Here is a 14136-nt window from a genome sequence, read left to right on the forward strand (position 1 = left end):
GAAAAACTCATACTTAACCCGAAAAGCTCAACCCAGACAACACCACAATCCCTGATAAGCCCTGTCTGTCTGTGTTCTGCCATTCTGTACACATTCCGTACGCCTGTCTCCTTGGCAAGTTTGACTTTTCCAGCCTGAGTTGTTTGATGGGCCCATATCTTCACTTTCCGTATACAGGCATTTGTTTTCTCGAGTTCACTCTGCTCTGAACCTACCCTCATTTTCTGCCTGTCAGCAGTGACGTCCCTGCCCATCAGGGTGCCTGGCTCCCAGCCATCGGACCCCGAGGACCACCCAGTCTTCCCCTTAGTCCACAGCAAAACCCTGGACATGAACTCTTCAAAGCTACTAACTCAATTTCTGCTTTCTGATCATAACCTTCTATGGATACTACCCTTCAATCTCTCCAATTCCAACTAACCTGCATTGCTACCTCATGCAAACCTCTAGTCCATGAACCCATCTTCAGTTCTCAACTAGACTTCAGCTTCAAGGACATGCTCATCCGTGTATTGCTGACCCTTGTGCATCCAATGCCACCAAACTCATGCTAATTCCCACCCAGGACCCACCTGATCTTTCAAGCATCTATAGCAGCACACAAAGATCCAGTACAGACTTATGAATTCCAACCACAGCCTTAACAAAGGCCAAAATCCATAAAAATTAATCATGTCAACCAACTCTAAGGCTGGTGAGAAGTGAGCAAAATAAGGCTGGTGAAAGAGGAGGCCTTCTCCTCGGCCTTGCTGTCAGAAGCCTATTAAACACCTCTTCCTCCTCAGTTAATCCCCCTTGCATTGTCCTCTGTGTAGGGGACACCAGGTATACTACCGCTCTTACCGCCCTCTGTATCTTGATAAGAGCTGCATGACAAGAGCTCAGGAGAGGGGAGAGGGGAGAGGGGCTGAGCAAGGATTGTGATCACAGCAATCCAAAGTTCTTTATGCATAAGCTCTGTTCTCAACTACATTTAAAATCCCCCACATAACTTGAAGGTCTATTTTACTATGTCAGACTGCACACATATCTGGCTTCCTATTAGATGAGGATTTTAATCCTTCAAATTATCTAGCATAGTGTCTACAATATAAATTCCTAGTAAAGAAACGACGTACCAGGGGTGGGTCAAGATAGCTGTGCGTTGCTGACCACGTCTGGGGCGTGATCAGGCTGTACAGGGGGAACTGCTGCTGGGGGCTGTACATGGGAGGGAAGTAGAACGATGTCGCGTAGCGCTGCTGGGCATACAGGTTCACGTCCAGGGGTCTAAATCCATTCTTTGGCAAAAATGTGTTTATAGCTATTGCCTTTGCTTTTATCCGCGCCTGTTTGAAAATATGTAAGTTTCTATTAGAATACTTACGAACTTCAATTTGCAAATAAACAAAGAATAACCAATGGTCTTGCTTACCTTAATTGGTTTTCCTTGAAAAGTTTTGACTTCTTCTCGAAGGTATTTGTAAGCCTAAGGGCAAAATTAAGTACAAAATTCCATTTGATTAACCTTATGAATAAGAGACACCAATAGTTCACTCAATAGCTCAAATAGGGAAATATATATTTAAATTATGGTGAACAGAACTTAGAATAATGATTCTTGACACCCCCTGGGTCACAGATCCCTTAAAATAACCTCATAAGAGCTATGGAACGTGTACCCCAAATTCTCACAAACAAGATTTGTACACAATTTTGTAAGTATTAATAGATGCCATTGAAGTCTCCCAAAGACCACTGGCTAAGAACCTTGACCTGGTGGAAAATGATGAATACTGATTTCCTAGTATTAATCCCAATTTCAGATTAGGAGTATGCAGTTCAGGAAATACCAGACAGGAAGGAAAAGGATTAGGATCATAACATTCTTTACATATCTCCTTGTTCTTCTCCACACGAATTCTACATTAAACCCCTACAAAACTGTGGAGGCCCTGCACCTCTGATTCAGTCTCATCCGATCACCTTCGCCGTGCAGGCTGGCAGAGCTCACGCTCAGCTCCACAAACATGGTTACTCTATCTTCCGTCCCCCCTTTCCCCTCCATCCAATTCAAACCCATCTTTCAGGTTTCTGTGTTTTCTTTTCTGAACCCCAGATATTGTTTATACCATTTAACACTTTATAATACATGCGTTAGTTTCCCCACAAATAAGATGTTTCATTCCCTTAAGGGCAGGAAAACTACTAACTCCTTATACCTCCTTACAGAGCTTACTTCTCAATACCATTAAAAGCATCTTCCAACATACAATGAAGTCTGCAGGGAGATGAAGATTAGGTTCAAATTTCCCCCCAAACACTTTGCAAATAGTAAAACTTTTATCTGCCCAGACAGAAGAACAAAACTGATTTTCCTAGGTTGCTTAGCTTGCTGTCCTTAGAAAGTAAAATCACATGCTTTTTATATTGCTATAAAAATTATCCATACAAATACACTCATTTAAGTTTCTACAACTTGATTTCCTCTGCAGATTATATTCAAACTTACTATCACAAATAATCTCAATGCCCAAGTTTAGTCCCAACATGCACTAATACTAAAAACTGGTAAACTATGCAATTCATAGGGTGATGGTGGAAAGAACTTACCTGTTGTGCATCAGCTTCTGTTTCAAATGTAATAAACCAATTATCATTATATGCAAATTCACAGTTTATAAATTTTGGTAAATTATCTCCTTTAAATAGTGCTTCTACTTCCTACAGGAAATAGAGATGTTAGAAATTAATTCTCAACAATGCCACTTTTTGTCCTCACTAAAAATTTTTTAACAAATGCATTATCTTAAGGAACTATCCTTAAACAAACTAACATACCATGATGCCTAGTAAATTTCTCTTCCAAAAAGGATGAGGGTTCAGCAGGGCTTCCAGAATCAGAATCACAATGCCATAGAGAAAAACAGTTACATAGCTTACAGCTTCCCCTACTCTCAAGATACCATTAAGCTAAATTAATGTGATAACTATCATACCATTTTCTGGGCTGATAATTTCACAACTTTAAAAAAAAAAATAAAAACATTGCTTGGACTTCTGTTTCTGGCCATGATGGACTAGATTTACTCTCCCAGATGACTCCATTTAAAAAACAAAGACAAAATACATGAAGAACGGTTTCAGGCCCTGACCCCCAGCATGTACACGAGTGTGATCCCTGAAAGGGACATGAACGGGGTGCGGGGGGGTGGGTAGCCCTCAGTGCCTGGGCCACAGAGCCCGCAGGGTAAGCCTGAGATGGCCTTCCCCACATCTCCAGCCTGGAAAACAACTGCCTGAAGGATGAGAGGGAACAAGCCCAGGGCAGGCTCACCAAGACAAGAATGGTTTGTTTTCCCACTAGCCACTGTGGAAAACTCTCCTAAACCCACAGGATAGCACGGACAGTGCTCAGAAGGACACTGCTTCAGCCGTGGGGAAAATGAGCCCTGGAGAAAAGGCTGCTCTGATTCCACCTAACAAGTTGGCTCCAAGTAACTTAACTGCATTTCAAAACAAAGCTCAAGAATATTTATTAGAATACAAAAATATTCAGTAAAGTCAAATTTAAAACGCCAAGCATCTCTTCCAAAATCACAAAGCATGCAAAGAAATAGAAAAATATGACCTATAATGCAAAAGATTAGACCTAGAAATGATAGAGACGATAGACTTAATACACATAAAACGTTTACTACATGTATATTCCATATCCCATAAAAGGTAAAGACTGAGCATGTTAAACATACATGGAAGATTTTTTAAAAAGATCCAAATCAAACTTCAGTGGAGATGAAAAATACAGTGTCTGAAATTAAAACTACACTAAATAAAATAAACAGCTGGCTAGGCACTTTCTGAAGAAAAGGGCGAAAGGGAGAAGAAAACATTTAACAAAATGGCTTGATAAATTTCAGGTACAAGAAGTTTGAAATCTATACCAAAGTATATTGCAATCAACTTGCTTAAAACCAATAGTAAAATCTTCACAGCAGCCAGAGAAAGACTTATTACACACAGAAGGATGGTGATAAAAACCACAGAAAACGTACACCAGCAGAGAGAATATCTTTAAAACACAGAAAGGAAAAAACCCCATCAATCCAGAAATCTATATGCAGCAAAAATACCTTTCATAAATAAAGGTGAAATAAGATTTTCCCAAACATACTAAAGCTGAAAAAAATTCATCATCGGCAGACCTGTACAAGACATGCTAAAGGAATATCCAGGCAGAAGGAAAGTCCAGATTGACATAAAGGAGTAAGAAGCACTGTAAATGGTAAATACTGAATAAACATAAAACACGTTTTTCTTATTTTTAATCTCTTTTTTTAAATGACTTGTTTAAAGCAAACACAACAACGATGTATTGTGAGGCTTATGACTGTGTAGAATTAAAATGTATGACAACAGCACAGCCAGAAGTGGAGAATGGGAGAGCATGGCTGGAAATGGGAGAGCATGGCTGTAAGGTCAAGAGGTATGCTGCTCTGTGAATTACACGGACTCTACTACAGTTAGAGGGTCAGCTGAAAACCCTAAAGACAGGGGGTCCAATCTCTTGGCTTCCCTGGGCCACACTGGACTTCCGTGGAAGAACTGTCTTAGGCCACACGTAAAATACACTAACACCAATGATAGCTGATGAGCTTTTTTTAAAAAAAAACAACTCATAATGTTTTAAGAAAGTTTACGCATTTGTGTTGAGCTGCATTCAAAGCCGTCCTGGGCGGCATGTGGCCCACGGGCTGGAGAAGCATGCCCTAACGCACAACTAAAAATCAGAAACAAAGGGTTATACCTAATAAGTCAAAAAAAGGAGATAAAAATACACATTTAATCCCAAACAAAAGGAAGGAAAAGGGAAAGAAAATAAAGAACAGAAGAGACAAACAGAAAACAAACAGCAAGATGAAGAATTTAAATTTAATCATATCATTACATCATTAACCTCTTAAATGTAGATGGGCTACGCTCTGAATTAAAGGACAGAAACTGAGGAGGTTCATGCCTGTAATCCCAGCACTTTGGGAGGCCAAGGCGGATAGATCACAAGGTCAAAAATCAAGACCATCCTGGCCAACACTGTGAAACTCTGTCTCTACTAAAAGTACAAAAGTAGCTTGGCATGGTTGCGCACGCCTGTAGTCCGAGCTACTTGGGAGGCTGAGGCAGGAGAATCGCTTAAACCCACGAGGCAGAGGTTGCAGTGAGCTGAGATCATGCCACAGCACTCCAGCCTGGCAACAGAGTGAGACATCATCTCAAAAAAAAAAAAAAAAAAAAAAGACAGAAATTTTCAGATTGGATAAGAAAAGCAAGACCCAATTACACACTGCTCACCAGAAATCCACTTTAAATACGAAAACACAAACGGGTTAAAAGAGGATAGAAAAGACCTACCATACTAATGTCAATCAAGGAACGCTAGAGTGGCTATATTCATACCAGACACCAGAGGAAAAACAGCAACAAGGAAACACACGGCCATTCCATAAAAAGTTTCTAGCCAGGCACACTTCAAAAAGTACAAAAGGAACCTGACAACCAAATGAACAACAAAAAAGGATTCCAGGGATTCTAATGCCCTATGCTGTTGTCCCATCACTGGTAAATGCTTACTGGTTAAAAGACAAAACACATCAACGCAAAAGTCACACTTGACTAATGGTAAATTAGGATTGACTTTTAAACTCAAACAATAATACTTTCAGGCCACTAGACCATCAGTCTACTAGTGGCAAGAATGGTTGACTCCTCTGCCTCTGGGAAAATCCTATTTTTAAGAAAATCAGAATCAGTATTTAAAATGTATTCATCACTGACAAGCACCTAGTGACATTTAAAGAATTTTCTGGAAACTCCTAGCCTACATTTCTAAGACCCAGTAGAAGGGCTCTATAAAAATTATACAGAGTCCTTGGGAACTTCTTTTCTTACGTGGATTGTTTTAGGCTACTTATTTTCCTTCCTTTTTTTCCCAACTTTTAATTTATCAAAGTTTCCTTTAAACCTTCTCTCTTAAGACTTTCATTGCTCAAGTTTTACAACAGATATAAGGTCAGCAGTTTTAAATAATATAAATATTCCAAAATCAATGTCTACTGCTAAATGCAGAAAATTCTCCTTGGTTAAAGTTTTACAAACATTTCAAGTCTTAAAAATTAGGATCTATGTTTTAAATATTACTTTAAGTTAATACAGATGTCCAAATTAGTCATAAGAAATATGCTGGTCCTCGGCTGGGCCCGGTGGCTCACACCTGTACTCCCAGCACTTTGGGAGGCCGTAATCCCAACTACTCGGGAGGCTGAGGCAGGAGAAGTGCTTGAACCCGGGAGGCAGAGGTTGCAGTGAGCCAAGATCGCGCCACTGCATGCCAGCCTGGATGACAGAGCAAGACTCTGTCTCAAAAAAAAAAAAAAGCAAGAAATATGCTGGTCCTTCATATTCAGACCCTTAATAAAAATAGGAGGAAAAAATTACAATCCAAAATTCTTTTTCTCCACATACTACAATACAGAACTCGTAAAGACAGGCTGAGTTGAACAGAAGGTAAAACTTGCTAGGGTAGGACCACACTTACATGAGAGTAACAGAATTCCTCACGCCAGGCAGAGAACTTTGTTGGAACCCTAACCTTTGTCACATGCTAGTTTTCCTTAGGAAACTCTCACACACACTAACCCACTCGGACTGAAAAGCTAAATTTGGAAGCCTGAGCAGCGATGTCCATTTCCTCGGCAGAGAAGGTGTGTGGAAAGATGCAGCATGAATGACGAGGCGGAAATCACAGGAGAGATGAGAGCAACGACAACGACAAACCCAGGCTTCCTGTGTCCTGCAAGTCCCCAGAGCAGGCAGAGCCCGTTTTCTGAGGGAGGATAAACTAAGTTCGCAGCACCTTATACAAAGACTTTGCTTCATGATTTCAAGGTGTAACCATCAGTGTGTTTACTACACAGAGCAACTCAGTTTAGGCACCTGGATAAACGGCAGATTTTACAGCAACATGTAACAGTAGATAGCTTTTCATTACTTTTAAGCTATCAGATACTGTGGTTCCCTAAAATTACTGCCCAAGTCGGGTGAATCATGAGGTCAGGAGTTCGAGACCAGTCTGGCCAAGAGGGTGAAACCCTGTCTCTACTAAAAAATACAAAAATTAGCCAGGCACAGTGGCAGGCGCCTGTAATCCCAGCTACTCAGGAGGCTGAGGCAGGAGAATCGCTTGAGCCCGGGAGGCAGGGCTTGAAGTGAGCCGAGATCACGCCACTGCACTCTAGCCTGGGCAACACAGTAAGACTCCGTCTCAAAAAAAAAAAAAAGGCCTGCCCAGGTTCCCGGTTCTCTAAGAGTGGCTGTGCTGGCTCGGACCAGGTTACCGGTTCTCTGAGAGTGGCTGTGCTGGCTCGGACCAGGTTCCCGGTTCTCTGAGAGTAGCTGTGCTGGCTCGGACCAGGTTCCCGGTTCTCTGAGAGTGGCTGTGCTGGCTCGGACCAGGTTACCGGTTCTCTGAGAGTGGCTGTGCTGGCTCGGACCAGGTTACCGGTTCTCTGAGAGTGGCTGTGCTGGCTCGGACCAGGTTACCGGTTCTCTGAGAGTAGCTGTGCTGGCTCGGACCAGGTTACCGGTTCTCTGAGAGTGGCTGTGCTGGCTCGGGCTGTGCTGGCTCGGACCAGGCCACTCTGGTGGCTCAGGGAGTTATTCATGGCGCCCCTTTGACATAAAATACTTGTTTTGAAAAGTTATTTATCACAAAACTGCTGTTTTCTTGATTTGTGGGTTTACTAATCTTATTTTTAAATAAATATTTAAATGTGTTATTTTTAATTTCTAAATATAGAAACGAATAAACCTTCACTATCTTATTATAAGGAGTCCTGGGAGCAAAAGGTTTGGGAATCATTCCCTCCTACTCTGTAACTCAGTGTGTGTAAACCCTGGGAAAACAGTGTTAATATAAGTATTCAGTCTAAAAAACATACAGCCCAAAAAAACACACAAAAGTAAAAAAAAATCAAAACCAACAAAGACCTTTGGGAAAATGTTCAAGTAACCTTCAGAAGAGAAAGTACTTACTTCCACAGGGGTAGATTCAGGTATTTCACGCAATATTACTATGCAGCGATTCTGATTTGGCCTTACTTTCTCTCCCTTTTCATCCACTTGGACTAAAGGTAAAGCTATAAAGAGAAGAAAAATCAATGGTAAAACAAAAATATTAAAATGTGATATGCCAGTGGAATATGTTACATTCTATTACTATATTACTAAATACGCTAAAGAAACCTACAAATAATGGGCAAACTGTCAAAACTTTTGCTAGTCTAACACAATCCAAAGATTTTAAACCAATCTCACATGTTAGTTTTCAAAACTAAGGAATACGGACATTTAAAATCCTGCAAGAGCCATGATGTATGTAACACTATGAAACAAAGGTTCTAAACAGCTCAAGCACTAAAAGCAGACAAAAATACAGGGTTAATGGCTTTCTCCTTCCCACAAGTACCTAAAGTGAAATAATCTTGTCTTATAACTTGTTTCTGTGTGCCCTTCCCTGGCTCCCTGATGATCATCTCTTACCTAACAGTCATGCATTGTTTAACATTAGGATGCTCATGTGACTGCGGTAATAGACCTAATTCAGATTTTGCCAGTTTTTACATAAATTGTGTTTTGGTGTCATATCTATGAAACTATGCAATGCGCAGATTCGAGTTACAGCAAGTAATGATGACAATTAGGGCTCAGAGGTGCCCATTGTCGCAAAGATACAAATTACCAGCATCAAGATGAAAGTGGCAACATCATTACAGGTTCCATCAACAGGAAAAAGGTAACAATGGAATATTATGAAAAAGTTCACACTAATAAATTACGTGAAACAGAAACATTCCTTAAAAGACATAAGCCACGAAAGCTCACTCTACAAGAAAGGTAACTGGGGCATGACTGTAATTTAAATTTTTGTATCTTAATCTGACAAAAGATCATCAAAGACTCATACGCTGAAAACTGCAAAACACTGCCAAGCGAACGTTTTACAGACCTACATAAAGACATAGTCTGTGCTTGTGGGTTGCAAAACTTAACACTGATAGAATGGTTCTCGAGTGAATTCTTCTCGAGTGAATTTACAGAATCAATGCAATCCCAATAAAAACACCAACAGGACTTTTTGAAAAATTGTAATGATGATTCTAAAATTCATATACAAATGCAAAACATTTAGAAGAGCCACAACAAAGCTGGAGGTTCCGTAACTACTTTAAGACTTACTATAACGTTACAGTGATCAAGACACTGTAGTGTCAGCATCAAATCAGACAAATAATCTAGGGAATAAAACACACATTCCAGAGATCAACACCCATGTGCACGGGCAGTCAATACAACAAGAGCCCAGACATGTGGGGTGCTGCAACAGATACACACAGGATGCATACCCCACACCATGTGCAAACATCAGCACAAAAAAGATCACAGACTCGAATGTTCAAATGTAAAACATAAAAGTAATAAAAGGAAAACTATTAGAACCTTGGACCAAGCAAAGATTTCTTAGGTACAACACCAAAAGCAAGATCCGTAACAGGAAAAAATTAACAAATTGGACTATAAAAAAATTTCTACTTCTGCTTCTCAAAAGACACTGGAGAACAAAAAAACCAGCTGTACACGAAGAGAGCATATTTGTAAATCACGTGATAAGGACTTGTATCCAGAACACCTGTACTACATATTTCAGTGTACCCACATACATCATTGACAACGTGACCGTGGGGCAAAGAAGCATCTTTTCAACAAGTGCTGCTAAACCACTCGACATCCACAGGCAGAACATTCATCTAGGTGCAGACCTGGCACCACCATTCACAAAAATTAACCCCAAATGGATCATGGACCTAAGTGTAAAATGCAAAACCTTAAGTCCTAGAAAACACAGGAGAAAATCGAGAAGACCTTGGGTCTGACAATAACTTCTTAGACACCACACTAAAGACAAGATCCGAAAAAACGTCATTAACTTTTAAAACTTCTGCTTTGTGAAAGGCAATGCCAACAAGATGAGAAGCCATTGACTGATGGAAAACAGTCGCAAAAGACACGTTTGACAAAGGATCGTTAACATCAAAAAACTTAAAACTCAACAGGAAAATGAACAAGACTAAAAAATGGGCAGAAGACCTGGACAGACACTTCACAAAAGATTTACAGAGGGTGAATCTACATATGGAAAAACGCTTCACATCATATGCCACAGACAATGCAAATTAAGACATCAATGAGCTGTCACTGCATACCTATTAGCACGGCAAAAATAAACAACAATGACACCAACAAATGCTGCCGAGGATGCGGAGCAACAGGAACTCCCATTCGCTCCCGACGGGAATGCAAAGTGGTTCATCCACACTGGGAGGCAGTTTGATGGTTTCTTACAAAACAAATCATGTTCGTAGCATATGATGTGGCCATTGTGCTCCTTGGTATTTATCCAAAGGAGCTAAAAACTTATGCCCATGCAAAATCTGTACACAGATGTTTATAGCAACTTTATTCACAACTGCCAAAACTTGGAAGTAATCAAGACGCCCTTCAGTGGGCAGACGGATAAAGAAACTGTGGGACATCCAGACGATGAACTATTATTCAACACTAAAAAGAAATGACCTATCAAGCCATGAAAAGACATGGAGGAACTTTCAACATATATTGCTAAGTGAAAGAAGCCAATCTGAAAAGGCTACATCCTACAGGATTCCAACCCTAGGACATTCTGGAAAAGGCAAAACTATAGAGGCAGTAAAAAGATCAGTGGCTTCCAGTGATTGGGGGAGGCAGGGATGAACGGGTGGAGCTCAGAGGATGTTTTTTTAAATTTTTTTTATTATACTTTAAGTTCTAGGGTACATGTGTACAAGGTACAGGTTTGTTACATATGTATACATGTGCCATATTGGTTGGTACATATGTATACAGGTGCCATGATGAGTTAATGGGTGCACCCGCTAATTCATCATTTATATTAGGTAGATCTCCTAATGCTAACCCTCCCACCTCCCCCCACCCCACAACAGGCCCTGGTGTGTCATGTTGCCCTTCCTGTGTCCAAGTGATCTCATTGTTCAATTCCCACCTATGAGTGAGAACACGCGGTGTTTGGTTTTCTGTTCTTGTGATAGTTTGCTGAGAATGATGGTTTCCAGCTGCATCCATGTCCCTACAAAGGACATAAACTCATCCTTTTTTATAGCTGCATAGTATTCCATGGTGTATATGTGCCACATTTTCTTAATCCAGTCTATCAATGATGGACATTTGGGTTGGTTCCAAGTCTTTGCTATTGTGAATAGTGCCGCAATAAACAGACGTGTGCATGTCTCTTTATAGCAGCATGATTTATAATCCTTTGGGTATATACCCAGTAACGGGATGGCTGGGTCAAATGGTATTTCTAGTTCTAGATCCCTGAGGAATTGCCACACTGTCTTCCACAATGGTTGAACTAGTTTACAGTCCCACCAACAGTGTAAGTGTTCCTATTTCTCCACATCCTCTCCAGCACCTGTTGCTTCCTGACTTTTTAATGATCACCATTCTAACTGGTATGAGATGGTGTCTCATTGTGGTTTTGATTTGCATTTCTCTGATGGCAAGTGATGATGAGCATTTTTTCATGTGTCTGTTGGCTGCATAAATGTCTTTTGAGAAGTGTCTGTTCATATCCTTTGCCCACTTTCTGATGGGGTTGTTTTTTTACTTGTAAATCTGTTTGAGTTCTTTGTAGATTCTGGATATTAGCCCTTTGTCAGATGAGTAGATTGCAGAAATTTTCTCCCATTCTGTAGGTTGCCTGTTCACTCTGATGGTAGTTTTTTTTTTTTTTTTTTTTTTTTTCTGTGCAGAAGCTCTTTAGTTTAATTAGAACCCATTTGTCAATTTTGGCTTTTGTTGTCATTGTTTTTGGTGTTCTAGACATGAAGTCCTTGCCCATGCCTATGTCCTGAATGGTACTGCCTAGGTCTTCTTCTAGGGTTTTTACGGTTTTAGGTCTAACATTTAAGTCTTTAATCCATCTTGAACTAATTTTTGTGTAAGGTGTAAGGAAGGGATCCAGTTTCAGCTTTCTACATATGGCTGGCCAGTTTTCCCAGCACCATTTATTAAACAGGGAATCCTTTCTCCATTTCTTGTTTTTGTCAGGTTTGTCAAAGATCAGATGGTTGTAGATGTGTGGTATTATTTCTGAGGGCTCTGTTCTGTTTCATTGGTCTATATCTCTGTTTTGGTACCAGTACCATGCTGTTTTGGTTACTGTAGCCTTGTAATATAGGTAATATAGTTTGACTTCAGGTAGCATGATGCCTCCAGCTTTGTTCTTTTGGCTTAGGATTGTTTGCAGATGACACGATTGTATATTTAGAAAACCCCATTGTCTCAGCCCAAAATCTCCTTAAGCTGATAAGCAACTTCAGCAAAGTCTCAGGTTACAAAATCAATGTGCAAAAATCACAAGCATTCTTATACACCAGTAACAGACAGAGAGTCAAATCATGAGTGAACTCCCATTCACAATTGCTTCAAAGAGAATAAAATACCTAGGAATCCAACTTACAAGGGATGTGAGAGAGAACTACAAACCACTGATCAATGAAATAAAAGAGGACACAAACAAATGGAAGAACATTCCATGCTCATGGATAGGAAGAATCAATATCATGAAAATGGCCATACTGCCCAAGGTAATTTATAGATTCAGTGCCATCCCCATCAAGCTACCAATGACTTTCTTCACAGAATTGAAAAAACTGCTTTAAAGTTCACATGGCTCAGAGAATGTTTAGGTCAGCAAAATTACCCTATATGATACTGTAATGGTAGATACATGTCACTACACAGTTGTCTGAACGCACAGAATATACAATATCAAGTGAACCCTTATGTAAACTGTGGACTGCAGGTGATAATGATGTGTCTGTGTAGGTTTCATCAGTTATAACAAATGTCCCTCTACTGGGGAATGTTCATATGGGAAGAGGCCATGCATGTGTGCAGGGGATATAATGGGAGATCTCTGTACTTTGCTCACAATTTTGCTGCGAATCTAAAACTGTTCTAAAAAATAAAGTATACTGGACGGGCGCGGTGGCTCACGCCTGTAATTCCAGCACTTTGGGAGGCCAAGGCGGGCGGATCACGAGGTCAGGAGATCGAGACCATCCTGGCTAACACGGTGAAACCCCGTCTCTACTAAAAATACAAAAAATTAGCCAGGCGAGGTGGCGGGCACCTGTAGTCCCAGCTACTCGGGAGGCTGAGGCAGGAGAATGGCGTGAACCTGGGAGGCAAAGCTTGCAGTGAGCCGAGATCACGCCACTGCACTCCAGCCTGGGCAATAGAGCAAGACTCCGTCTAAAAAATAAATAAATAAAGTATACTTCTAAAGAAAGGACTCAATTGTTAATAAAACTAATAAAGTATGTGTGGGACATCTAAATAGACACTACTGCAAAGAAGAAAAAAGAAGGCAAATAAGCACATTTTAAAAATGTTCAATTTCATTAATCATTAGAGAAATAGAAGTTAAAACCTCAACAAGATACCACTATATAGTTATTAGAAAACATAAAATTAACATGATTGCATACCAAGTGTCAGAAGGATATGGGGAAACTGGAGCTCTCATCCCTGCTGGTAGTGGCCAACCGTAAAATGGTCCAACCACTTTGGAAAACAGGTGGGCGGTTTCACAGTTAACCATACACCTAACAACACAATCCAGACATTCCACTTCTGGCTATTTACCCGAGAGACAGGGAAGCACAAGGTCACGCAGAGACTTTCACACAAGTGTCCACAGCAATTTGTAGTGGTAAAAACCTGGCAATAACCTAAATGTCTTTAACTGGTAGGTGCATGAACCAACTAGGAATATCCATTTGAAAGAATACTTCCCAGCAAAAAGAAGCAATCACCTACTAATCCAGTCAACAACAAAATAGTTATGCCAGACCAAAGGAAAGTGATATTGCATAATCGACTCCATTTACATCAAATTTGTAAATACTGCACACTGATCTGTAGTGACAGGAAGCAAATCAGTGGTTGCCTGGGGAGGGGTTGAGGAAGCTTGGCATGGGT

The 14136-nt window shown here is 40.4% G+C and overlaps 1 protein-coding gene across 2 annotated transcripts in view; it reads right to left on the bottom strand.

Moving 5' to 3' along the window:
* Positions 1-14136, bottom strand: part of LARP4B (La ribonucleoprotein 4B) — a 125847-nt gene that overhangs the window by 18787 nt on the left and 92924 nt on the right. For both annotated transcript variants that reach the window (XM_037983272.2, XM_037983276.2), the window contains exons 8-11: positions 8068-8171; positions 2593-2703; positions 1415-1468; positions 1119-1328 (exon numbers count right to left, since the gene is read on the bottom strand). In XM_037983272.2, the coding sequence (XP_037839200.1) occupies positions 1119-1328; positions 1415-1468; positions 2593-2703; positions 8068-8171 (479 nt within the window). The remainder of the gene's footprint in view (positions 1-1118; positions 1329-1414; positions 1469-2592; positions 2704-8067; positions 8172-14136) is intronic.

Source organism: Chlorocebus sabaeus, chromosome 9 (genome assembly GCF_047675955.1).
Source record: "Chlorocebus sabaeus isolate Y175 chromosome 9, mChlSab1.0.hap1, whole genome shotgun sequence".
Lineage (NCBI taxonomy): Eukaryota > Metazoa > Chordata > Mammalia > Primates > Cercopithecidae > Chlorocebus > Chlorocebus sabaeus.